This window comes from Limtongia smithiae, assembly GCF_038497785.1.
Source record: "Limtongia smithiae strain NRRL Y-17922 unplaced genomic scaffold V1518scaffold_7, whole genome shotgun sequence".
Classification (NCBI taxonomy): domain Eukaryota; kingdom Fungi; phylum Ascomycota; class Lipomycetes; order Lipomycetales; family Lipomycetaceae; genus Limtongia; species Limtongia smithiae.
Window position 1 is genome coordinate 662,034 of NW_027117628.1, and position 23,355 is coordinate 685,388.

General features: G+C 53.2%; 12 protein-coding genes across 12 annotated transcripts; 4 read left to right on the forward strand and 8 right to left on the reverse strand.

The window, feature by feature from the left end:
* Positions 1-41: 41 nt before the first annotated feature.
* Positions 42-1,475, reverse strand: V1518DRAFT_418256 (chitin synthase III catalytic subunit). Its single transcript, XM_066904496.1, has one exon. It carries the CDS (start codon positions 1,347-1,349, stop codon positions 345-347), a length of 1,005 nt encoding a protein of 334 aa, XP_066759194.1. The 5' UTR covers positions 1,350-1,475; the 3' UTR covers positions 42-344.
* A 511-nt stretch (positions 1,476-1,986) lies between these two features.
* Positions 1,987-2,961, reverse strand: V1518DRAFT_374539 (Snf7 family; the record flags this gene model as incomplete). The annotated part of the gene is made up of 7 exons (XM_066901464.1): positions 1,987-2,055; positions 2,116-2,177; positions 2,232-2,373; positions 2,434-2,484; positions 2,542-2,602; positions 2,681-2,841; positions 2,902-2,961. The coding sequence occupies 7 exons, from the start codon at positions 2,959-2,961 to the stop codon at positions 1,987-1,989; spliced, it is 606 nt and encodes a 201-aa protein (XP_066759195.1).
* Positions 2,962-3,092: 131 nt separating this feature from the next.
* On the forward strand, positions 3,093-5,096 carry V1518DRAFT_418261 (YjeF N-terminal domain-containing protein). The gene is made up of 2 exons (XM_066904497.1): positions 3,093-3,251; positions 3,307-5,096. Exons 1-2 carry the CDS (start codon positions 3,143-3,145, stop codon positions 5,046-5,048), a joined length of 1,851 nt encoding a protein of 616 aa, XP_066759196.1. The 5' UTR covers positions 3,093-3,142; the 3' UTR covers positions 5,049-5,096.
* Positions 5,097-5,133: 37 nt separating this feature from the next.
* On the forward strand, positions 5,134-7,347 carry V1518DRAFT_305229 (armadillo-type protein). Its single transcript, XM_066901102.1, has 3 exons — positions 5,134-5,308; positions 5,398-5,709; positions 5,770-7,347. The coding sequence occupies exons 1-3, from the start codon at positions 5,281-5,283 to the stop codon at positions 7,257-7,259; spliced, it is 1,830 nt and encodes a 609-aa protein (XP_066759197.1). The 5' UTR covers positions 5,134-5,280; the 3' UTR covers positions 7,260-7,347.
* A 363-nt stretch (positions 7,348-7,710) lies between these two features.
* On the reverse strand, positions 7,711-9,465 carry V1518DRAFT_418267 (P-loop containing nucleoside triphosphate hydrolase protein). Its single transcript, XM_066904498.1, has 7 exons — positions 9,331-9,465; positions 9,229-9,265; positions 9,159-9,169; positions 9,076-9,096; positions 8,927-9,016; positions 8,813-8,877; positions 7,711-8,761 (listed from the first exon to the last, which is right to left on the reverse strand). The coding sequence occupies exons 1-7, from the start codon at positions 9,353-9,355 to the stop codon at positions 7,820-7,822; spliced, it is 1,191 nt and encodes a 396-aa protein (XP_066759198.1). The 5' UTR covers positions 9,356-9,465; the 3' UTR covers positions 7,711-7,819.
* Positions 9,466-11,251: 1,786 nt separating this feature from the next.
* Positions 11,252-11,714, reverse strand: V1518DRAFT_374655 (uncharacterized protein; the record flags this gene model as incomplete). Its single annotated transcript, XM_066901469.1, has 2 exons — positions 11,252-11,445; positions 11,468-11,714. Coding segments are annotated over 2 exons (441 nt in total), but the record flags the coding sequence as incomplete, so codon positions are not given.
* A 1,400-nt stretch (positions 11,715-13,114) lies between these two features.
* V1518DRAFT_406060 (uncharacterized protein) lies at positions 13,115-16,366 on the reverse strand (the record flags this gene model as incomplete). The annotated part of the gene is made up of 11 exons (XM_066901942.1): positions 13,115-13,524; positions 13,554-13,631; positions 13,739-13,817; positions 13,855-14,121; positions 14,170-14,217; positions 14,242-15,104; positions 15,217-15,289; positions 15,344-15,555; positions 15,642-15,694; positions 15,848-16,242; positions 16,274-16,366. 11 exons carry the CDS (start codon positions 16,364-16,366, stop codon positions 13,115-13,117), a joined length of 2,571 nt encoding a protein of 856 aa, XP_066759200.1.
* A 795-nt stretch (positions 16,367-17,161) lies between these two features.
* V1518DRAFT_418283 (mitochondrial 37S ribosomal protein bS6m) lies at positions 17,162-17,954 on the forward strand. The gene is made up of 3 exons (XM_066904499.1): positions 17,162-17,460; positions 17,519-17,755; positions 17,815-17,954. The coding sequence occupies exons 1-3, from the start codon at positions 17,405-17,407 to the stop codon at positions 17,858-17,860; spliced, it is 339 nt and encodes a 112-aa protein (XP_066759201.1). The 5' UTR covers positions 17,162-17,404; the 3' UTR covers positions 17,861-17,954.
* On the reverse strand, positions 17,880-19,602 carry V1518DRAFT_418285 (uncharacterized protein). Its single transcript, XM_066904500.1, has one exon. The coding sequence runs from the start codon at positions 19,379-19,381 to the stop codon at positions 17,984-17,986; it is 1,398 nt and encodes a 465-aa protein (XP_066759202.1). The 5' UTR covers positions 19,382-19,602; the 3' UTR covers positions 17,880-17,983.
* Positions 19,603-19,702: 100 nt separating this feature from the next.
* On the forward strand, positions 19,703-20,287 carry V1518DRAFT_418289 (uncharacterized protein). Its single transcript, XM_066904501.1, has 2 exons — positions 19,703-19,803; positions 19,871-20,287. Exons 1-2 carry the CDS (start codon positions 19,770-19,772, stop codon positions 20,044-20,046), a joined length of 210 nt encoding a protein of 69 aa, XP_066759203.1. The 5' UTR covers positions 19,703-19,769; the 3' UTR covers positions 20,047-20,287.
* Positions 20,188-21,618, reverse strand: V1518DRAFT_418291 (porphobilinogen deaminase, dipyromethane cofactor binding domain-containing protein). Its single transcript, XM_066904502.1, has 4 exons — positions 21,276-21,618; positions 21,162-21,218; positions 20,942-21,098; positions 20,188-20,891 (listed from the first exon to the last, which is right to left on the reverse strand). Exons 1-4 carry the CDS (start codon positions 21,529-21,531, stop codon positions 20,384-20,386), a joined length of 978 nt encoding a protein of 325 aa, XP_066759204.1. The 5' UTR covers positions 21,532-21,618; the 3' UTR covers positions 20,188-20,383.
* A 92-nt stretch (positions 21,619-21,710) lies between these two features.
* V1518DRAFT_418293 (uncharacterized protein) lies at positions 21,711-23,231 on the reverse strand. Its single transcript, XM_066904503.1, has 2 exons — positions 22,904-23,231; positions 21,711-22,849 (listed from the first exon to the last, which is right to left on the reverse strand). The coding sequence occupies exons 1-2, from the start codon at positions 23,186-23,188 to the stop codon at positions 21,776-21,778; spliced, it is 1,359 nt and encodes a 452-aa protein (XP_066759205.1). The 5' UTR covers positions 23,189-23,231; the 3' UTR covers positions 21,711-21,775.
* Between the last annotated feature and the right edge of the window lie 124 nt (positions 23,232-23,355).

Below are 23,355 nucleotides of genomic sequence, written 5' to 3' on the forward strand. Positions count from 1 at the left end.
ATCGTGTATCATTAGTGTCTCTCTGTGCATATATGTAAATCTTTTAAATCTTCATATTTTGTATTAAGAATGGAGCCTCTAATTGGTCTTGCCTCTCCGTCTATGGACAAGATAAACGAAGAGGTGCGCCTCTAGTTACAATGTTTCAGCTTACAGCCATTATTTTCCTTCAAAATGCGCGACAAAACAGTAATAATACAAATGCACAAATTCATAAGACACAAGATTCCCAAAAGCAAAATAGCGCATACTTCAGAAAAGTATTAAACTCCAAAATAGACATATCAAATCCCGTGTATTTCGTTCTGTCATTCGCGTCGGTGTGCAGTTTGCGCATATATGATTTACATGCGGTAGTCACTGCCGTTGCGGAGGTTATAAAACGAGCTACTGTTGTCGTAGTCGTCTCGTCCGTATTGCCTCGGGAGGTCTTCGTAGTACTCCTTCGAGTCCCATGGATTCTGCGGGCCAGGCGCCTTGGCGCCTACGCTGAATTCGAGGTCCTCTTTCGTGATGGAATCCCAAAACTTATAGACCATCATGACGGCAAATAGGTTGCCAAGTGTAGCGAAAAACAGGCCGTCGAGGTAGTGCTTCATGCGATCGCACAATGTGTTGGAAAAGACGTATAGCAGGATCTGGCCAACTACGAAGAAACCAACACCAAGAGCAATGTCGCCAAGGGGCCACAGGTCTTCCAGAGTGCCGACAACAAGAACAGTCTGGCATATGGCGTAAATGAACAACGCAACGGCGTTCAAGATGTATAATACGACGAATAGTGCAGTGGTGTTGTCCGGCGCCAGACCGGCCCATCCTTGAAACGTGAGAAGCGAAATGATGAAGGTCAAAACGAATCCGCAGGCAGACACGATGCGCAGCATCCAGAGCGAAAGCCGGGTGCCGTCTTCGTAGATTTGGAAGCCGACGAAACCGTTCAGCATGAGGCACCAGCAGAGTGCGCTGGTCAGTCCGTTCTGAACAGAGACAAAGTATGGATAAGGCTTCGAAGCCGCAGGCACGACTCCGCAATCGACAAGGAGAGAAAAAAATGTGAGAGCCGCGAAGAAGTAGAAGAACGCGAGTAACTCCTTGCGTCCGACGGCAGTGTACTTTGACCGTACGTTGAAGACCATCATGGCAGTCATAGCGAGCGCAGCGATGTTGATGAACGCGGTGCCGACCTGGAAAATGACGGTGTTGGCGAGGTCGATGTTGCGCGCAAAGCATTCTGCGCTGATCCCGGACGAGTCGATGCCGTTGTCCTCTGCCGAATCATACGGACCGACGAGGGAGCACAGAGGAAGGGGCACGCGTTCACAAATGCCATCAAACTTGCCGAAACCCATGATTGCTGCTATACCGCGCAAGTTTCTATGCTGAAACGACAGTAGGCCGGAATGGAGATCAAGAGGGATGCCGGGGGTGAGCAAGAGACGGAGGAGATCGTTGAACGCGGAGGTAGACAGCTGAAGCAGGGAGGCGGTCGGGTCTTCAATCCCCGGCGCGTACTTGAAACCTTAATCCTGCCCAAATTAGCACGCGTCTGCGACAAAACTGCAGTAACTCGCATGCCGCGTCGCGTTTATGCCCAAATTCCTATTTTTACCGGCCTCCAGTCCGCATTCGTGGCGCATTCTGCTAACGCTCTTGGGCACCCTATCAACAAAGATACCAGCACGCGCCTTGTCTTGTCGCGCCTCGCGTCACGCGGCACGGTCCTGCTGTCCGCGAATGTCGGTGCGCCATCCATCGCCTTCCAAACACCAAAGTACTGAGCACTGAAGGATGTTAACTAGTTACGTAGGCCATTACAAAGACAAGCAAGGGACAACATGAGGAGGAACTCGCGCACACAACGAAACAAGACTCAACGGAAAGCAGCACTACTGGACACAATTACAAAACGCTTCAACCTACTTCTACATGCCACGCACAGCGTCCACATGGGTTTGTACACGTCCTGGACGACTCGGGAATCATAAATCATAGTCTCAACGATTGTTGCTCGCTTTCGGCTACACGTGAGCCTAACGTAGAGGGAGTCTCGCCAAGCTGTGCGATAAGTTAGAGATGCCTGGCCCATACGATACAGCAAAACATTAAAAAACGTACAGCCTGGTTGAGATCAATGCCGATCTCGTCGAGAACCTGGTTAACGACTTCATCGCTTTCCTCTGCAATGCACATGATCAGTAATGCCCTGCAAACACAGAGAAACGTATACTGACCTTCGTCGTCCTCCATGGCATCGTCAACCGCATCGTCCATCATTTCTTGCCGCTGGTCCATGATATCGTTTTCCTTTTCAAACTCCATTGCGATCTTCTGGAGTGCTGGTAGGTTCATGCTGCGATTCATTGAGCCGAGGAGCTGTGCAGGATAATTTGTTAGCCAATGCGATTTCATACTGCATGTGTACGCAAAACGTACCCGAGTGGCACCCTTCATGCTCTGCATCATTTGTTCGTTGCTGCGGACAGTCTGCGCGATGTGTTAGCACAAGCCCAGGCGATGACATGCCTTGCCACCACTACTTACCTGAATCCGCAGGGAGACAGCCTGCAATTGTGTCCGCATTTGATAAAACTTCTGTATATACCTATACAATAAGATGTCAGTAAGCCTTATCTCCGGGTGTTCATGTTAAACACACTGAGTATGCATCGGGAGTTCGCACTTTCTCGTCCGAACGAGGTCCTTCGCCTGAATCTTGCACGCGCCGATTTGATTCGCCTTCGCTGATTTCTTAATCTCAGTGATCAATTTCTTTTCCTGAATCTCAAGTTTCTGACGCTCTCTGTCGAGCTCGCGCTGTGCCTTTTCGAGCGCACGTTGATGCTGGCGTATATGTCGTTAGATTACTGATAACGAAGGACTGTTCAGCGCTTGCCGACGTACCTTGCGCAGACGCTCCTGTGGCGTCTGGCTCTTGCCGAAGACCCACTCGATCACGTTCATATCAGTGGAGATGATGAGAAGGACGCTGCTGTAGAGACGGCGATGAGCCCGAGAATGCTGCTGGCTAGAGCGATAAACGTTGCTCGAGGCTGGAGCGCCGCAGAAGGCCGGAACCGGCGCCAAAGGAAACTCTCCACACTTCACAAACTGCTGATCCCCCACCAACCACATCGCCATAACAATGGCAGAAAGCTACATCGGTTTGAACGTTAGCGTCACATTGCAAAATGGAGCTGTCTTTTCTGGAATTGTGTCCGAGATTAACGGCACGAAGCTGCGTCTAATAAATGGTATGGAAGGCATGGCCTCCACCTAATCATACACAACACGCTAATGTCCATCCAGTGACTGATGCCTCAACAAACGCATATGTTCCGTCTCGAGTAATCGATGGGAGCAAAATAGCCGATTTACATATTCTTGCGTCTGCTCCCGATTTCCCTTTTTTGGCAGCGTCAAAACAAAAACAGAAGGAAATCCCGGCACCACAGCCTACAGCAGCGTTCGCAAAGCTTCAGGACCCTGCGATTGTCGCTCTGAAATCCACGGATTCATCGTTTGCAAAAAGCACTCAGGGTATAGCCGATGCGTCCGACTCTGGAGAGTCGGATGATGTGTTTACGCAGCCGCAGGCTATCTCGAAGAGGTCGGGATCGACCCGTAGAGGTCGCAGGGATGTGCAGTCTAGTCCGGTACAGCAGGCGACCAAGCCTTTGCGCCGCAAGAAGCAATCTGCGAGAATAGCTAAAGGAGATTACTCGGATGACGGATGGGCGAGTGGGGATACCGCGGGATTCAAGAACACTGAATTCGACTTCCAAGGGAACCTCGACAGATTTGATAAGAAGACTGTGTTTGATGAGATCAGACAGGCAGACACAACTGATCCCTCAGAGAGACTAGTCTCGTTCAATCTTCGTGACAAAACTGCGGACGTCGCAGCGCAAGAACGCATCCGCAAACTGGTTCAGCGACCTCCTCGACGAGATTATCTGCCCTCCGAGAATGTTCTTGGCACACAGAACGCACAATGGCAGGGGTTATCAGACTCAGACGATGGAATTTCTGAGCAGGTGACATACTCCGGACAGATGGACGATGAGGAGAGTGAGGCAATCAAGCCACCGCCACCAAAGCAACCACATCGACGCTCGGTTGCGTTGTCTCGAGTATCGAGCCGGAACGGTACACCACCATTATTTCAATTTAGTCGGCCGCCCCGTCGATTGGCATATTGTACGAGCGACGGCTCTGCTAGTCAGTTCATATGCCCGTCTTTTGGAACTGGTCAGATTTCGGCAGTAGAGCAGGCGGCTCTTACGCTGTACTCACTGCAACCAGCTCAGCTCGCCGAAAATGCAGGTGCCGCTATTTCTCGTCTTGCTTTGTCGATTCTAGGCGGTCGCCGCAGATTCGAGCGACGCAGGACACAAATCAACGCTCACCCGGTTGTTGTAGTTCTCGCGGGAAATCACGACTCTGGAGCGCGCGCGATTGCTGGTGCACGAATGCTAGTCAACAGGCTAGTGCGAGTTGTTGTACTGTTTACGGATGAGTCGACTGAACTTGCGAGGCCCAAAGAGACCGTGGACATGCAGATGCGCGCGTTCAAGTCTGCGGGCGGCAAGACGACATCGCGTCTTGACGTGCTGCAGGCTACCCTACGCGTTTTAGACTCTCCACCGGAGCTGATCATCGACGCGCTACAAGGTCTGGCCGTCGGTGCAACAGGTTCCGCTGGTGCGAGGATAGGCGGCGGAGTACCAGGATGGATGTACGAGGCGGTGCAATGGGCGTCGCAGCAGAGTGCGCCAACTTTGGCTATTGATATACCTGCAGGGACCGATGCCGATACCGGCACGGTGCTGGTGAGTAACATGGGCCGCGCGAAGTGGCTGTTGTGTTTGGGCATGCCGACGACCGGTGTTGCACACTATCTGCAGTATATGGAAGAGGAGCTTGAGCAGGAAGTAGAATCCGCGGTTGCGGACATTGGGATTCCGATACGGTGTTTTCGGAAGACGCTAGGGGAGGCAGAGGGACTCGCATTCGCGAGCGAATGGAAGGTGGTGATAAGGTTGGAGTAGTTAGTGCTTAGAGCGGAGAGAAGTAAACATACGTGCATGGAGTAGCGGTGCAGTGACTGCAGAGACGTGGGAGATAAACTCGGTTCGCACCCTTTCCCCGGGCGCCCTTCACTGCGCTCATCGTCTCCACCTCCCACCACCATCATCACCGCCGCCTTCGGTTTCACACTCCCTTTCAGTTTTTCCTCGCGCGTACGGCCCCCGTCTCTCACTCCCTTTCCTACTGCGTTCGATGGGTTGTTGCAGTAGCTGCTGCGGGGGTGAGTGCGTCTGTTCTTTTGCCGTAGCCCGCCGCTGGGCCATCGGGCTTCCCGATAGCATTTGTCACTGACCCATGAGTACACCACAGGGCAATCACAGGACCAGCTCTACGCTCCACTGCTTGCAGAGAGCGAGCGCGAAGCAGTCTCTGTTCTGCTGCGTTATCTTGAGAACGTGAGTATTCTGTGTCGAGGTGCGCGTCTGTTCTCTGGCATCGTCGTCGTCATCGCTTCCTTCATTTCGCCGCCCTATCCGCAGTTCACTGACCACTCCACACAGCGCGGAGAAGAAGATTTTTTTAGTTCTGGCCCTCTTCGTGCCCTCACGACTCTCGTATATTCTTCGAATGTGGACCTACAGCGCAGCGCCGCTCTCGCGTTCGCCGAGATAACCGAGAAAGGCGAGTTCGCCACGACGCCGATCAGCATATGCTGCTACGATAAGCTAACAATTGTTGCAGATGTGCAAGCCGTGAACGAGGAGACGCTCTCGCCAATTTTGCTGCTTCTGCAGAGTCCCGACTTCGAAGTTCAGCGTGCGGCGAGCGCAGCGCTGGGGAACTTGGCAGTGAACAACGACAACAAGCTACTAATTGTGGAGATGGGCGGCCTCGAGCCTCTCATCAAGCAGATGCAGTCGACAAATGTTGAGGTTCAGTGCAATGCTGTTGGGTGCATTACGAACCTCGCCACGCATGAGGAGAACAAGGTCAAAATTGCGCGGTCTGGCGCTCTCGTGCCGCTGACGAAGCTGGCAAAGTCGAAGGATAGTCGTGTGCAGCGAAATGCGACAGGTGCGCTTCTTAATATGACACACTCCGATGAGAACCGGCAAGAGCTCGTCAACGCGGGCGCGATACCCGTACTAGTCTCGCTGCTCACCTCACCTGACGCCGACGTGCAGTACTACTGCACAACTGCTCTGAGCAACATTGCCGTGGATGCCACAAACCGCAAAATACTGGCAGAGACCGAGCCAAAGCTCGTGTCTTGCCTTGTCGGACTGATGACGACTGGTGCCACAAAGGTACAGTGCCAGGCCGCACTTGCGCTGCGCAACTTGGCGTCCGACGATAAATGCCAGCTGGAGATTGTCCAGGCTGGCGGTCTTTCTCCGCTGCTACGTCTCCTACAGTCCAACGTTCCGCAGCTCGTATTGTCCTCCGTCGCATGCATCCGTAATATTTCCATCCACGCCGACAACGAATCGCCGATCATTGAGGCCGGGTTCCTCAAGCCGCTCGTCTCGCTTCTTCGGAAAACTGGCGTTGCCCCTGCGAACGCGGCGACTCCAGCAAGCAGTCCCGCGACCGAAGAGGAAATCCAGTGCCACGCCATCTCGACACTGCGCAACCTCGCAGCAAGCTCCGAGCGCAATAAGAAGGCGATAGTCGAGGCCGGTGCGGTCGATAAGTGTATCAGTCTTGTTCTCACGTCGCCGAGTAGCGTGCAAAGTGAGATGACGGCGTGCATCGCCGTGCTTGCTCTCAGCGACGAGTTAAAGGCGTACTTGTTGTCCATGAACATCATTGACGTGCTCCTGCCGCTCACGATGTCGCCGAACCCTGAAGTGCAGGGCAACAGCGGCGCAGCTCTCGGTAATCTGTCGTCAAAGATCGTGGATTATTCGCCGTTTGTCAAGACTTGGGAGAGCCCGGCGGATGGCGTGAGCGGGTACCTGATTCGCTTCTTGAACAGCAACGATCTGATTTTTGAGCACATCGCCGCCTGGACGCTGTTGCAGTTCATGGAAGGCGGTGATAAAGCGCTTATTCGGCTCATCGAGAAGACTCAGGATATCGTGATTGCTGCACAAATGCTCGCAGCAAGGGAAGTCACTCACGAGCAACCCGCCAACGGCGATCTGATCGATATGGAAGATACTGAAGCGGAAACCGAGATCATTGCACTTGCCGGACGCGTCTTGAAAATGCTGGACGAGTCGCGGTGATTCAGGCATCGTTAGGTGACCATTTATTTATAAGATACAGCTATTGGCGGCGACCATCACCCTCTTTAACCTTTGCCCTTCCTCTGCCTTGCTATTTTTTTCTGTCTTGCATATGTTGGATATATGCATGGATGAAGTTATTTATTTTGGCATGACACGGGAATCGAGGCCATAGATGCGAAGATGGCTTGAATTTCGCGAAGTGTCAAGATCGGTGATTGCATGTTGTTTTAATGATCACACTCGTTTAATTGCTGCAAGCATGGCGGCGACGCTCTTTTGGAAAACTTACTGTCGGCTGTCTCACATGGAATCGGAAACAAGTCTTATGTGGACGTCATTTTATTTGTAGGGAGTTGCAAGCGATAGAATATGGTTTTTTTCCATTATTTTGATGTAATTTTTGTGAGGCGGAGGGTGACAAGAGAGAAGAGGAAGTAAGAAAACTCTTGGACTGATAATTTAGCAGTAATTTAACTATTACCTAATTTAAGGAGATAAAATCGTCAAAAAGCCGTATTAACTAACTAGAATTACAAATAGGGGGAAGCAGTGAACCCTTAAACCATTTCACTGACGTTCATTGGCATCTCGTCAATCTGGGTAGAGTAGTACTGTTCGATATCTCGCAAGATAGAGACGTCCTCGGTGGTGACGAAGTTGATGGCGACACCTTTTCGGCCGAATCTGCCAGAACGGCCAATTCTGTGGATGTAGTTCTCGCGGTTGAGTGGGAGGTCGTAGTTGATGACGAGAGAAACCTGCTGCACGTCGATGCCACGGGCCCAGACGTCGGTGGAGATAAGCACGCGGGAGTTTCCCTGTCGAAAATCCTGCATCACCACGTCGCGTTCCTTCTGCGGCATATCACCGTGCATTGAAGCGACGGTGAAGTTCGCCTCGCGCATCTTTTCGGCAAGCCAGTCCACCTTACGCCGCGTGTTACAGAAGATAACAGCTTGTGTGATTGTCAACGTCTCGTACAAGTCGCAGAGAGTGTCGAATTTCCAGTCCTCCTTCTCGACGGCGATGAAGTATTGCTTCAAGCCTTCCAGCGTAAGCTCGTCGCGCTTGACCAGGATGCGCGTAGGCTCTGTCGTGAACTTTGCAGTCATCTCCAGTACATCGTGAGGCAGAGTCGCAGACACGACAACGACCTGCGCCGTAGGCGGGAGGTATCTGTAGACATCATATATCTGGTCTTTAAATCCCTGGTCGAGCAACTCGTCGGCCTCGTCAAGAACGAGCATCTTAATATGCCGAGTGCGCAGCGCGCGTCGTCTTATCATGTCGGCCACGCGGCCTGGTGTGCCGGAAACGACGTGCTGGCCGTACTCGAGCTTGCGTATATCCTCGCCAACAGAAGTGCCGCCGATACAAGCGTGACATTGTACGTTCATATAGTTACCGAGCGCGAGCACGACGTTCTGGATCTGGACTGCGAGTTCGCGGGTCGGCGAAAGGATCAAGGCTTGCGTTTCTCGAACTTTTGTGTCGATGGTCTGGTACAGATTAGTCGAGTTGAAAGACCCGCTCTATGGGACTGCACACACCTGGAGTATTGAAATGGAGAACGTAGCGGTCTTACCGGTACCGGACTGTGCTTGGGCAATGGTATCTGATGGCGTTAGAGATGTCAGTGAGCGCGACGGGGAGAGAATGCGCACCTTTTCCTTTCAAGATCTGAACAATAGCACGACTCTGGACTGCACTTGGTGTTTCGAAGCCATATGCGTATATTCCTCGTAACAAGTCCTCTGGTACAGAGTTAATTAAGGTAAGGAGTGCAGAGTAGCATGACAAGTCGCCAACCCACCTTTGAGGCCCATAGCCTCAACTTTTCAACGTAGTTGCGTGAGTTACCGTAACATCCTAATATGCATGGTTCTGAGCACTTACATGTAGGGACACTGGTGACGTTTACAGTGAGCTATATGAACCAGCGCGGCTGGAATGAGGGGGGACTTACACATCGACATTGCTTGATCCGGCAAACTCGAGCTGCGCTGTAGTGAACCAGTTAGTGCGCCAATCTCGCGGTAACGAATATGGAGACCAGAGAGACACATACAGTCTAACTCGCGGTCAAAACTCATGACTGGTGTTGATTGCAGGCGAAAGCGTACTGCTGTCGTAGGTGCTCATGCCTGTAGCCCGCGCTCTGCGCCTGCGTCGGCTCTGCTACTTTTCCAACGTCCGCCTCCACAACACCCTCAGTCCCGTAACATCTGTAAGCGTTGGAATTTAGCTGATGCAAACAGTACACTGACGTCACTACCTCAAATCTCTCACACTTCCGCATTCCGTGTTCTCCTCTACCTCACTCTCGTCGCCATCACTCTCGATCTCAACTTCATCGCTATCACCAAGCACGTCCTCGTCCAGCGCCCCTCTTGCGCCCACCGCGGCAGTATCGTTGCTGCCCCCATCGCCATCATCGCCGTCCCGCTCGATCGACAGATGCCCTCGTGATATCTCAGCGCATCCAGCACATCATTTCCGGCAGCGGTGAGCTCTCGGAGAAAGTCTGCTCTGCACACAGAAGCTATGAACTTAAGCAGCTTATCTGCCGATTTTTTCGTACATGCATTGACTTACGAAATGCCGCTTGATTGGATTGCTTGTCACGACGTCGGCTGCACTTGATTATGTCGCGAACCAGGTCACACAGCTCCATCGCTGATCTGTCCGTCATTCGATCGACCTCTGCCGAGCACATGCGCTCCGTATGGCTCTTAAATGCGTTGATTGTCCATCGCACAAATCGCGGCATCTCCGCACGCAGAATTGTCAGTTCCTTTACGCATCCCTTGTTCCTGGCAGTAATCGTCATGGTCGCGCGGAGATTCTTGTCCCGCGACCATTCCTTGCGAGCACCATCCAATACCTCGTAACCTTCAAGGCATGTTAATACAAAATGGTCATAGGCATCCGCGATGTTGTCAGCGAAGCTGGGCTTACTATGGTCATTTCGGAAGATCATCTTTTCAAGATCGTACTTTGTCTATGCATGGTATGTTAGCTCCTGTGACATTGATCAGAGGTCATGCTACTCACATTGTTCTTGAAAATATCTAGCTCGATCGTTGTATTGAACAATTACTGACCACAGCTTTTGACCTCGCTTGACAATCACGCTCAAGTGCTGTTGGCTCTTGCGCTCTCCTGACGGGCTCCATTGCGTCATGCTCAAGCAGGCACACGATGACCTGATCCCGGATCTGCTTGCGCAACTGGTATGTGTTAGTTCATTGCCTATACGCTAATTTTTGGCAGATACTCACATTTGTGACTTCCATAAGTACATCTGCTTCCTCATACCGCTGGTAGTCGCCCCCGTTGACTGCCCATAGGGCTGGTGGTACGCGCGCTCGTTCGATCATGCTTGCTCTTGGTCCGTTGTTGTTGTGGTGTTCCCACTGATGCATGATATCAGCAATTGTGCTACCTTGATTATGATTTCCATGCACTTCCTTCGATCTCATCCAGCTTCTTCAGCATCCGGAACAACTTGATATGCGAATAGAGCGACTGCCGGTGCTGCTGTATCACTGCTGCCTGATCAAGGATCTGCATATGAAGGAAATCGGTGGACCTGATCGATTGCCGAAACTCTCTAACATGCTTGGCATGCAGTGCTAATGTCTGATTTTTTCTGCAAGTGATGAGCCTAGTTGCTGCCACTTCTTGAGAATCTCCAGCAGTGACTGTGTTTGCAGCATCAGTGACTGTGTTTGCAGCATCTGCCAACGGTGGCATTTGTTGGCTTTTCGTACTGCGGCCACCAGGAAGCTCTTTGAGGACCAGTCTTCGTCCACACCTTCACCGTCACTTCTGCCAAGGCCAGCAACACTTGTGTGGAACTTGACTCGGCATTGGATCTCGTGTGCATATATGTGAAATGACCGAACTGTTTTGCTGATGCTAATATTCTTGCTGTCTGCCTATTCCGGATAGGTAGTTAGCACTCCGGTCTGATTTAGGTTAATAAATCAGCATACTTGGATTGCATTGGGATATCTGCATGCAATATCATACGTTAGACCCCACTTTTTAATCTCCATTGAGGACTCTACAACATAGTCTAATACCCCAAACAGCTCTCTCTTTGGCTCACCACTGGACATGAGATCCCTGTGCGCTGAGGAAATGCCGTGACGGCAGACAACGTTGACCGCGCCATGCCCTGCCATTTTCGGACCCTTGACCGCAATGGCTTTTTGTCCGGGGCGCGCGCGCAGCTGCAAGTTTGTTGCCGCAAGCTGCATTTTGTTGTGTATCACTGTATGTTTGCGCTGGCACATTTCGGAAGTATGGCACAGTTGGCTCGCATCTGCTGATGCTCAGCTGCGCTGAAACTCTGTCTTCATGGTACAATCGGAAGTTTCCATCAATACAAATAACTGCAGGATTCTCTCTTTTCTCTATATCCGTAGTTGCAACGCATACTGGGCAGGAAATGACTTGGTGTAGAGGTGTTAAACTGGTTAGGGTCACTAGTGTCTACAATAGAACTAGTTTGAAGCACATTTATTACTATATAATCAGGAGGGAAATCTGAAATGGGTATCTTACTCAGTAATGCCTCAGACAGCTGAACCACTTGCAAGTAGACCTCAGAAATGTCGTACAGTGCACGCGCAATGGATCGCCGGAATTCAGGAAGTTTCCACCTGTACTTACACTCCAATGCCCTGTGCATCTGCTCAGCGGATGAAGCAAGTGACGGTATGGAGCCGTCGATGAGTTACCAGTCTGCTGTCTGAAGAAGCCCGATCTCAAATGCCATCTTGATGGTCTGGTATATTTGAAAATACCGCCGTCTCAATCAGTGTTGCCGACTCCATAATCCGCACCTGCTTCACCTGTGTAAAGCAAACAAGTAAACAGTCGAAGGTAGAAGGCTCTCGTCAAATGCAGTAAAAATCTTGCTGCTATTGCACTTCTCATTCCAGGGAGCATATGCCGTCACAAGAGAAGGCAACACCCAACTGAAGGTGTTAGCTTCTGACTCTCGGTTCCTCTGATTCGTTCAACCTCTCCTCTGCTGAGTAACAAGCTCTGGGGGAGGTGTATCCTCGTTATAAGCGTCCGGTATTGATATCGGGCTGCCAATATCGTCGTCCTGTCCCGGGTAGTAGGTATTTGGAACGTCGACATCATCGCTGTAGCGCTGCAGGGAACTCAGGGGTGCGGCTTCACAGAACTTTAATATTGCAAAATAAAGCTTTACTTAACTAGATGAAATATGCCATTTTTTCCCCGATGACTTGCGCACCACGAGTAGAATGACCAAATTAACGCTGCAGCGCTTTATCAATACTAACAGTTTGGACCGTGTACTATGGTCCAACTTGTAGGTGACCAGAGCATATAGTGACAGTTGGTGGTGAAAGCTCTGCACAATGCGTAAGCATGCGACAACGCGTCCTGGACCCGGCTTTTATACCCCCTGACCCAGGGGTCATGCTCTCTATAGCTCTCATACTCCGCCCACAGACTTTTTCAGTCTCCTTGCCTAGGCTCTCACCTGCATTGTATTCCGCCTCTGCCCACAGTCAACCTACAATGTCGTAGCCCATCTATCATGCTGATGTTCTTGATGGTGTCAAGTCTCCACAGAGGAGCCTACAGGCTTACACACTTTGGAACTTCTATGTCCGCCATCGCCTGGAGCAGCAGGGCACCTCCATTCGTGGTGAGAAGAGGACTCTCTAGGCAATTAATTGCAAGCATCCAAGAACCTACTCATGCCACCGTAAAATAATACACGCTACTGCAGACGATAGTTCCAAGCCGTACGGCGATGCTGGCGGACGTGGTGTGGATGTAGTACGCAGTGTGTAACTGTGGTCTCATAAAATTTCTAGTCTCGTAGATGGCAACACGGCCGCGAGTAAGGGCTGGGCGATGGCGACATGCAGATCGAGACGCTTGCTGGCCTCTACTAGTGCGTTGTGCGCTCCTGGCAGTACCTCTATGCACTCACACTGCGCGGACTCGATCTTCAGCATTGCAGGTGTTGTAGAGAGGTGTAACACGAGGACTGAGAGTGTCGCGCACTTCCCGGAGGCGTGGTTGCCGGGAGTCTGGCGACGGCAGGCATGAGCCTCGACAGCGCTCGCATGTGCCTCTAAATCGGAATGAAGAAAACAAGGTTCAAGATCGAATATAAGGGAGACCCTTTTTGAATGCTGCTTGAGAGCGATCTTGTCAAGGATGGTCGTGCAAGCGAAATCTGATCTGAAGCGCGTCAGACTTCTTGCTGGAGTCCAAGTAACTACTCCAACCCACGGTACACGCAGTATAGCGCAGTCAGGCAGCCCGGGCACTTCGTCGTCGATGATGTGCTTGCCTTACCTGGGTCGGAGCCTGCAAGTACAGTACTGACAAGATGTGAAATGAAACGCGCGACGACCAAATATGCTTGACATCGTTTGTGATGTTATGATGTATACCTTAATCTTCACGCAAGCTACCCTTCAATACATCTGTTAAAACAGATAATGATTCAGCACAATAACTAGTATAAAACATCAGATAGAGGATAGTTTGGATCTGCAGTTGTGCAAGTAGAATCTGTGTCATTATACACAGCAAAAGAATATAAATAAGTCGTGATATTTGTAGCATCGCTCTTGATGTAGACACGAATATGGCTTGCAGTGTCACTATCATTATAGCCTAGGGATGTAAACGAGTCATACACTGTCACGGTCGAATCATTATACGTAGAGTAGCGAGCATCAGCCTGCGAGAGATTGTAAGACCAGACAATGGTACCACCGTCTTCGTCAAAATCAGTGTCGGTATTGAATAAACCACCCATGCCCATATATGCCTGAAGGGACTCATTGAGATACTGTCAAGTTAGTTCATGCGCTAGATGCAAATAGAACCAAACACTCACCGGATTTTCAACAGTGGAGGTCACGACGAGCTTAAATGAGAACTTTATCTGGTATGTCGTATTGAAGCTCACAGTATTAATGTCATGGTAGACATGCGGCGGAGATTCAACAAGGGATGTTGTCTGGCTAAGATAGAATCCACCATGCGATTTCGTGTCATCATCCCAGTCAACCGTGGTCCAGGATAGCTCATTGTCGTCAACGTCGTATGAATAGCTGTCATACCAGTCACTGAAACTTTCAAAGTTTGGCTCAAGAATGATATTGCTGTCGGGAATGCAAAAGTCTGCCATATAGTCGTCGTCATCTTCCGCAGGCTCGGTAACTTCGGTCCTGATGTAAATTTCCTGACTGCCATTCTCGAAGGTGATCGGAAGCACGGTAGAAGTGACAGTGACTACCGAGGTCGTAGAAGGCGTGTCAGTGTCTAAGAAGGTCGTAGAAGGCGTGTCAGTGGCTAAGGAGGTCGTAGAAGGCATTACAGTGATCCCGGAGGTCGTAGAAGGCGTGTCAGTGGCTAAGGAGGTCGTAGAAGTCATTACAGTGATCCCGGAGGTCATAGAAGACGTGACAGTGACTGCGAAGGTCGTAGAATGGCCTGGTTGGTTCGATCTCGTGCCAACCCCAACACCGACGCCGACAGCAATTGCAATGATAGCGATTGCTCCGAGCACACAGTAAAACACGATGAGGTTCATACCACAGATACGGCGACTCGTCCTCTTCTCCGGCACAGCGGTCTTATTCCCGAGCATGATTGGCGCCGTCTCCTTGTCAATATCAACGACCATGGGTGCCTCGGACAAGTGAACCACCTCCGGTGCGGTCGAAGCATTGGCCACCATTGGCGCCTCGGACCAGTGCACCACCTCCGGCGCGGTCGAGGCGATGTTAACCTCCACTGGCATCTCGTGCTGGGGGGTGGCGGGCATTGCTGCAAGTGCGAGAGAAGTATGGAGCAGACGACTCGAGCGACTGTAGTGTAGAGCCGCTTCGGGTCGCCGCAAATGCGTACGCCCTTAGCGCAGCGCGCCGCAAGCACGTACGCCCTTGGCGCAGCGTGCCGTACGTCTTCTTGCAAAAACTAACGGCATGGACCCCCGGGGCAGGCTCCGCCAGCTTAATTCCCAATCCATGCAGCACAGTTCAACGGTCCGTATGGTCTGCCATCACACTGGGTGCGCTGTCCATGCGCAGGGCCATGCTGAATGGATTACCCACAAAGGCGCTCATGATTCGCGCAGTTCCAACTTGATGCCCCATGCACTCGAACGAGGAAATCATGGGAATCTTCGCGCAATCAGAGGTGATGTTGTCATGTTGGCGCAACCACGCAGCTAGATAGTCGTTTGTCGTGGCGCCGAGAGCGCGCGACCCGCGAAAACCTAATTTGTCAGACAGTTAGAACAAGCCTCAGTCATACTAGTCCTAATAACCGACACTAATGTTCTACAAGTAACTCACAACACACCTTCTCCTGCATCTCGCAGAAACGCGACTTTGAGGATAAGCTCCCGACGCCGTCTCTAATAATATATGCACCTCAATTTCAGCTCACCGGAAAAAGTATGGCGCAAAGTGCTGGTCCACAACGCCGCGCAGCTTGCGCAGCGACTCGAGAAAGTCGGGCGGGTACCCGAGTCCGTTGCCGTGAGGAGCAACCGATCCAGCACGCACATCATGAACACGCATGCGGTTGACGACCGCGGCGGCCGCGTCGCGGTGTCGTTGAGCATCTCCGCCATGTCCCACGCTGGCTCGTCCATGCTGCTGGTATCCGGACCGTCAAAGTTGTAATCCTCGTCCAGCGCAACCTCCACGTCGTCGTCAGACGTGTCGCGGAGCCGACGCCGCGCAGCAAGCACTCTTGCTCGGCCTGCGCGAGACTCCGCGCTTCCGTACAGGCCCGCAGAATGCACGCGATCACGGCAGAGGTGTCGTGGAGCTGCTGCTGTCGCAGCTCCTGCTCCTGCTGACGTGTTATACGTGTTGGCGGTGGATGAGTTGTGCGTAGTTGCAGCTGTGTCTAGTGGTGGACGAGGTAGCGGAGGTGGTGGCCCGGCGGGAGGTGGCTAGTAGCGACGGTAGTAGTCCTTGGTCCACCTGCACTGACTGCTCCGATTCCATAACTTCAGACGGCGCCATCAGCAGCAGCAGCGGCGGAGACGGCACCGGTGGCGGCGGAAGCCTCAGCATCTCAGGCTCCGACTTAGATGTGAGTATCTGACGATGGCCCTTCAAAAACTCCGACATAGGACACGCCGCGCGACACGGCGTCCGCAAGCAGCTGCGCCGACGTATCCGCAAACACCGTCATGGCGCAGTGAACGTTGAGGTGAAACACCGCGCGACCGCACCGGGGACCGCACCGGGAACCTCTGGCCACACGCACTTGAGCTGCGCGCTGACGAGCGCAAAGAGCTCTTTGCAGAGGCGGTCCTTGAAGATCCGCGTGCGGTGGGCCAAGGTGGGGTGCACGATGTGCTGCGGCAGCAGCGACAGGGGATCTGCGAGCAGGTCGGGCAAAAAACACGACGACGGAGCTCTCGACGGTGCCGCGCGCGCGCAGGACGTGCACGGGCGTGCGCTGGCGCGAAGTCGGCGACAAGCACGACCTTGCGGCCACTCATCTGCACATCGAATCAGGGCGTGTAGTCGGCAAACATGGTCGCGGTCATGTAGAGCTTCTTGCTGCACATGTAGCAGCAGGGCATGCGCGGTAGGTTCGTGGTCTTGAAGCAGCGCGGGTGCGGCACGCAGCAGACCCAGGGCTGGAGCTTATGGGTGCCGGCGGCGTCGACGCACGTCGCGACGGCGAGCGTCTGCTTGCGCACGGCGCTGACGCGCGCGAGAGGTCGCCCTGCGTGTAAAGCATTCACGTCTCGTCCATGAGGTAGATGTCGTCGGCAGCGTAATGCTCGAGCAGGCGCGCGATGTCGGCGGTCCGGTGATGCACTTGCGCTCGAGCATGTGCGATATTGTGTCGTCTCTTGAAATGCGCCATTTAGCCGGCCGAGAACTTGAACGAGAGCTCGCCGGCGTTGTGCGCGGTACACAACACATCACGACTGTCTTTTCTCCCAAAGGATCGTGAAGTGCGTTGCGGGAAATTTTCGGCCGCAGCGACCTCACGCGACATCAACAACGATCTACATCAGTGAAGCAACACTCTTTAACACATTCGCCATTCTCATCGCGCTCCCCAGCGCACGAGAGATACACACAGTCGGCGCGATGTTGTACGAACTTATTGGCATTGCACGCGTGAGCAACATGAAGGAAGTCCGTGAGTATGTTTGCCCGCGCACTCCTTCTTCTTTAGAAGACCGGTGACGCTTACTCAAACAGTCTCGTCCGCACAATGGGCTCGATGGTGGTCAAATCTGGCGGCGTCGTGCGCAGCACGAACTGGCTCGGTCGCCAGTTCCTGCCGCACGTGGTCGGCAAGCACCAGCAGCTCCACTTCGCAGGCAACCACTTCTCGATGATTTTTGTCTCCAGTGCAAAAGTGCAGAATGATATCTATGAATTGCTATCGGTTGACCCGCGGATGATTCGAATTACTGTCGTCAAGACCGGAGAAAAGTGAGTTTGAGAAGGGGCTATTTAGGCCTGGAGAAACGAGAACTAACTAGTCATTGTAGTCTGAAGCAGCTGGCACGGCCATGGCGGCAACCACCGCCGGTTTAGAGGAATGAGGGACAGGAAACAGGCATATTGTACATATACACACATCACAAATTGATACATTTAGCGCTTGCAATGCATGCTCGTGGGTATGAATCCGATTTCTATTATCTTACTCATAACAATCTAGCTGTATTCGCGTAGCACCACCGGGACCGATGACGCAGGAAGTGTGCCAACTTCGGTTACGATTTTCTTGATGTACTCAGAGGGCGTAAGGTCGTACATGATGTTGAGGAGCTTGAGATTCGGCTGCGTCCGCCAGTCTTTCAATGGCCCCGGTTTTGGATGCGCAGAGACAGTGTTGGCGGCTGCGTCGTCAGCGGTGTCAGCGGCAGTGAGCGACACAAGCGCGTCCGGGTTGCCGAGCTCGTTAACGGTGACCGCGTCGAGCTGCACGCGGTTTGAGAACTTGATTGACTCGCAGCAGACAATCACAGGAATGTTTTTCCGCGTCGCGCACATTGCCACTAGTGCGGTACCGACGCGGGAGTACAGTTGCCCGTTCGAAAGTACGGCGTGCGCGCCAAGAAACACGGCGGATACAGTGTCGAGAACATAGGACAGTCCTGAGAGCAGCACGTACTCGCAGGGGATTCCGGCGTCAGCAAGCCGCCGGAGAGTATGCTTACCCTCAAACAGCGGCCGCGAATCGACAACGACCACTGAGAACGGAGTGCCGTGAGCGGCGGTATCGAGGAGAATCTGCTCGACGACGGCCGAGCATGCGAACGTGAGCACCGTCGACCCTGGCGTGATGAGCGGTGTTGCAGCATGCACGATGACACGGTCCGCGACAACGAACTTGTCTCTGATAAATGTCTCGATCTGTTGGACCAGATCGTCACGCGCGCGCTCATCCGAGGTCTCAAGGGAGACAATCGAAATCTGCTGCTTCAGCCATCGAATGGCGTTGCCCATGGTCACCGACAATGGCCGTGCCGTCTTTAGAAAGTCAATCTGTCGCGACAGGTGGATTGTCAGGTTGCGCGACAATACAGTTCCTGCTGGTGTGCGGTAGTCTCTCACGACGGCCTGAAACGCTCGCAGCGTAGCGATACCCCGCGCAGAAGATCCCAGGATCGTATGCGACGCAAACTGTAGCGCCAGCGAGAGCACCGCCGGGTGAATATCTCGCGATGCATCTGCTCCTAGTGGTCGCTGCGCGGCCTCAAGGTGGCGGAACAAACCAACACGCTTGTCGGCAAGATCAAACGCACTGCTCCGGTCAGCAGTCGACGGACGATTGCCGTCTCCACCGTCGCTTGTCGTAGCAGCGCCGCCAGCAGCGTTTGAGTTTCCTCCAGCAACAATAGGGACTTTTTTTCCGTGGCCTTTTGCAGGCGTTGACATGCCCTGCGCATTTGAGGCTTGCCCTCCAACGTTCGCGCCAGCAGCGGCCGATTGTGGTGACGGATCGGGGCGTGTGGACGATTTGCCTAATGCGGTGACCTTGGCCGCGCGGCGCGCGGCCTTCTCGGCCTTTTTCTGGGCCTTCAGCGCCTGGGGGTCGAGGTCGGGCATCGTAGGTGTATGTGAGTAATGGCGGTGTGGTTGTGAATTTCTTCTGACAGTTGGGAAGCGCTTTGTCCAAATGGCGGTTAGTTTCGCGAGAAGCTTTGCAATGAGCCCTCCTCGTGCTCAGCTGACCACTCAACTCAAAGAAGACTTATACTATTGCTTGCAAAATCTATCATTGCCTAATACCTTTCTGTCAATCCTGCTCGCGCGATCATGCGTGATCTGTGAACGCTGCGTGGAGCTGCTGGATGATTGTTCGTGATATTGTGCCAGTTACCCGGATGAAAGCGGCCAATCATCGTCCCGGAAATTCGTGCGTCCGCAAAAAGCACCAATTTCGAGGTTGCTCAACACCCATCACCACCGTGCCAACCGCTCCTTACGCACAGCAATGGCCCCGTCGATCCTCGCTTACTGCGCGCTTGGTAGGTTTTGTGTGGAGTATAACCATGCTTTCCGATTGCTGGCGCTGACACGCGGGTCACTGTGCAGGCGCCTTCACCCGGTTCATGCACCTCGGTCTCACTGGCCGCACCATCGCGAGTGAGGGCATTCCGTCGTACCTTGCCGGCACCGCGGTCATGTCTGGCATTTTTGGTCTAGGCGGATATGCGCTTAACAAGGCCGCGACCGAGAAGCTTCGGTTGTCGCAGCGAGAAGTCGAATAAATAGAGCGAGCAAGAAGACGACACCGATAGCACACAACTCCCTCGTCGACGGATCACCACCACCAACACTGCATACCTGCGCTGTACAACTACAGACGATCCGCATGGCCACATAGTATATACTCACGTTATCCATCCAATCCTCTCCATGCTCTTAAATACAGTCGTGCCTGAACGGTGTTTGTCTTCCATTCTCCACATGCACATCGCGCCCGTAATACAATTCCATGATGTTCATTATACTACACATACCAGTACATCGCCTCGCACTGTGTCATTGCATATTATTGCGTGCATTCCAATTCGCACCGCGCGTTCAACCCTCAGCTCCAATCGTCTATGACTGCTGCAGCTTATCAAAATTAATCTTTTCCAAAATCTTGCCCGCACCAAGTGCAAGCAGCTGCTCCGCAAGCTTCTCGCCAAATGCCTCTGCTTCGGCCTCCGTGCTGACCTTCTCGACAAGCGTACTCTCAATTGCGTCGACGCCGTCAACGCTGGTCACCAGCGAATGCATCTTCAACTCGCCAAGCTCGGTCTCGGTGGTCTCGACTCCGAGCGGAACGGAGCAGCCTCCCTCAAGTCGCCGCAACAGACTGCGCTCAGCAGTGCATGCAAACGTCGTGCGCATATCCTTAATTCCTGCAAGCAAGCTCTGCACGAGCACGTCGCCGCGTCTCACCTCAACACCAAGCGCACCCTGGCCGACGGCGTAGAGCGACTCGGGGGCGTCGAGGTATTGAGTAATGTGTGCGTCGAGGTTGAGACGCAGCAGACCAGCAGCCGCAAGAATGATGCAAGTGTAGCCTAGTGTCTTGTCTTCGAGCTTCGCCAACCGTGTGTTGCTGCAGGGGTTAGCAACCTGCTCTTCACCACCATTCATGCCAAAACGTACATATTTCCTCGCACGATCTTGAATTCCAAGCCAGGATAGTGTCTACGCAGCTGAGCCGATCGCCGAATGGAGGAGGTGCCGACGACACTGCCCGCGGGCAGTTCTGCCAGAGTCTTGTACGGGAAGTCTGAACGCACACACAGCACATCGCGGGGGTCTGTTGGCTCAATCAGCGCCGTCCATTCTCCACGACACACGATCTTCGGGAAAGAACACTTACCGGCCCGGTCGAGAATTGCAGCAAGCTCAAATTGCTCGGGCAGGGACGTGGGGACGTCTGTCTATGTCAGTACCACGCAACACCGGGTTGGATTCATCAACAATGCTCACGCACCCTTCAGCGAATGCACAATCATATGGATGCCGCCATTTTCGCCAGTGAGGAGCTCTTCGAGTTCAGTCGTCCATACTGACTTACCGCCGAATGCGTAGAGTGCCTTGCTCTGGACCTGGTCGCCGAGTGTGTTCTTGGTCACTATCTCGAACTCGTAGTCCGGGTGTGCGGCCTTCAGACGCTCTACCACAATCTCGGTCTGCGCAACCGCAAGGCTTGAGCTGCGGGAGCCGAGGCGGATGGTCGTCTTCGACATGCTTAGTAGCTCTGGCGGGAATTCGCGGGGCAATTGGGAGGACTGGCTGTGGAGCGGGAACGGCGAGGCGGAGCACTCGAAGAGTCGAGATTCGAGAATATATTAAGCTGGTCTGTGTCTGGCTCTCGCTAAGCCCGGGCTACGCGACTGCAGTGTCAGCAACTTATCCATTCCTTATCTATGATCCTCAGTTTATCTGTATTTGTATGTGCATTATATATGTGTGTATATTGTACAGGCACTGCTAGTGCGCGGAGACCTCCTCCTCTTCGTACCACCAGTACGGACGAAACATCTTCACCATGAGCCGTCGCTCGCGGACGGCCTTCTCGTCCACGAGCAACTTTCCCTTACCGTCACTCGGCACGACGTAATACTTCTCCTTTTTCTCCTCCTGCTCGGATACCCCGTCCAGCACCACGCGATCTAGTCGCACACGCGCCAAACCGACGTTGTGGAACCGCGACAGCACCGCACCGACACTATTTGACACTTCCCCGCGCGAGTTGAACGTCGGCATCGTTTCTGCCGCCAAGATCGGCGCCTTGCGATCTACACCAGCACAATTCCAACGCACACCGTCAGCGGCATTGTCGACCTCGAGCAGCTGTTGCTCCACATGCTCTTTCTCATCGTACAGCACAAACGGTACGATCCGCCGCCGCGTCACGCCTACGCGTTTCGCACGCGTAGTGAGCTCCTGACCGACGTAGCAGCCCTTGCCAAAATTAATGCCGCCCATCATGTCCACGCATGCTTCCATTGGTAACGTTTCGCCTGGGACAAGGTCCGCGACGCCTTCCGGCACGCCGAACGTATACCGCCGCGCATCATATGCTTCCAGATTGGTCGGCTCGAATGCAGACACCCGGCCGTCTTCGTACACTCCCAACGGCCACAAAGGGCTATCTGCATCCATTGAAAGCACAACGCGCGCGCCCATTCCTGGTGCGCGTGGATCGGTAGCCCCAATGAACGGTGGAGCTCGGCGGAGCATGGGGTCAAGATCCAGAGTCGTTGGCTGTGATGTGAGGTGTCGCTCGCGTGTATTCTCGACAGGGTCTTCCCATGCAAACCACACACGCCAGTCATTAACTGCACGAAGGTTGACCTTGTCTCGAAGTTTGCGAAATTTCAGGTATGTGAATAACTCCTTTGCGACTGCGCGGTCGTGCTCGACAAGGTAGGTTGCGCCGTCACGGTCAGCTTCGTCGGCGGCGGGCGCAAATGCCGTGTTCTGTTCAGCTACTGCCGCCATCTGCATCCACCGTTTGTTGTGCGCAGCAGGGTATATGAAGACGTCATACAGAATCCGTCCCTATGTGCGAGGATTAGTAATGGATGCTTGAATGTAGAAGCAACCAATACTTACCCGCACGTTGAGAAAGATAGAGTACACGCCTTCCCGCTCGCCAGGCAGTGGCATATTCGTCACCAGGCCGTTCAAAAATCGTGTCGCGTCTGGTCCGGAGACGGCGAGTAAACCACGTCGAGCAGACAGATCGACATATGCCCGTTCGAGGACGTTGGTGGTCGTGGCGGAGGCGGTTGCTGGTGCCGTGTGCATTGCACGGCAGGAGAGTGTCTGTGACCAGTGCACCAGTCGCGCCATGCGCGTGCAAAACGCGCCACCCACACCCAGGGTAGTCACGGACATCTCTGGTAGAAGTGCGGAGTCGTGGGAAACGCGACAGCGACGTTCCTTCGCTGAGCTCTGCGAGATGAGTCCGATGTCGAAGCGAAGTGGAAATTCGAAACCGGTTGCAGCGGCGTTCTGATGGTTCGAGAGTGGCGGTTCAGACCTGGTTCGGTCTGAGGCGCAAC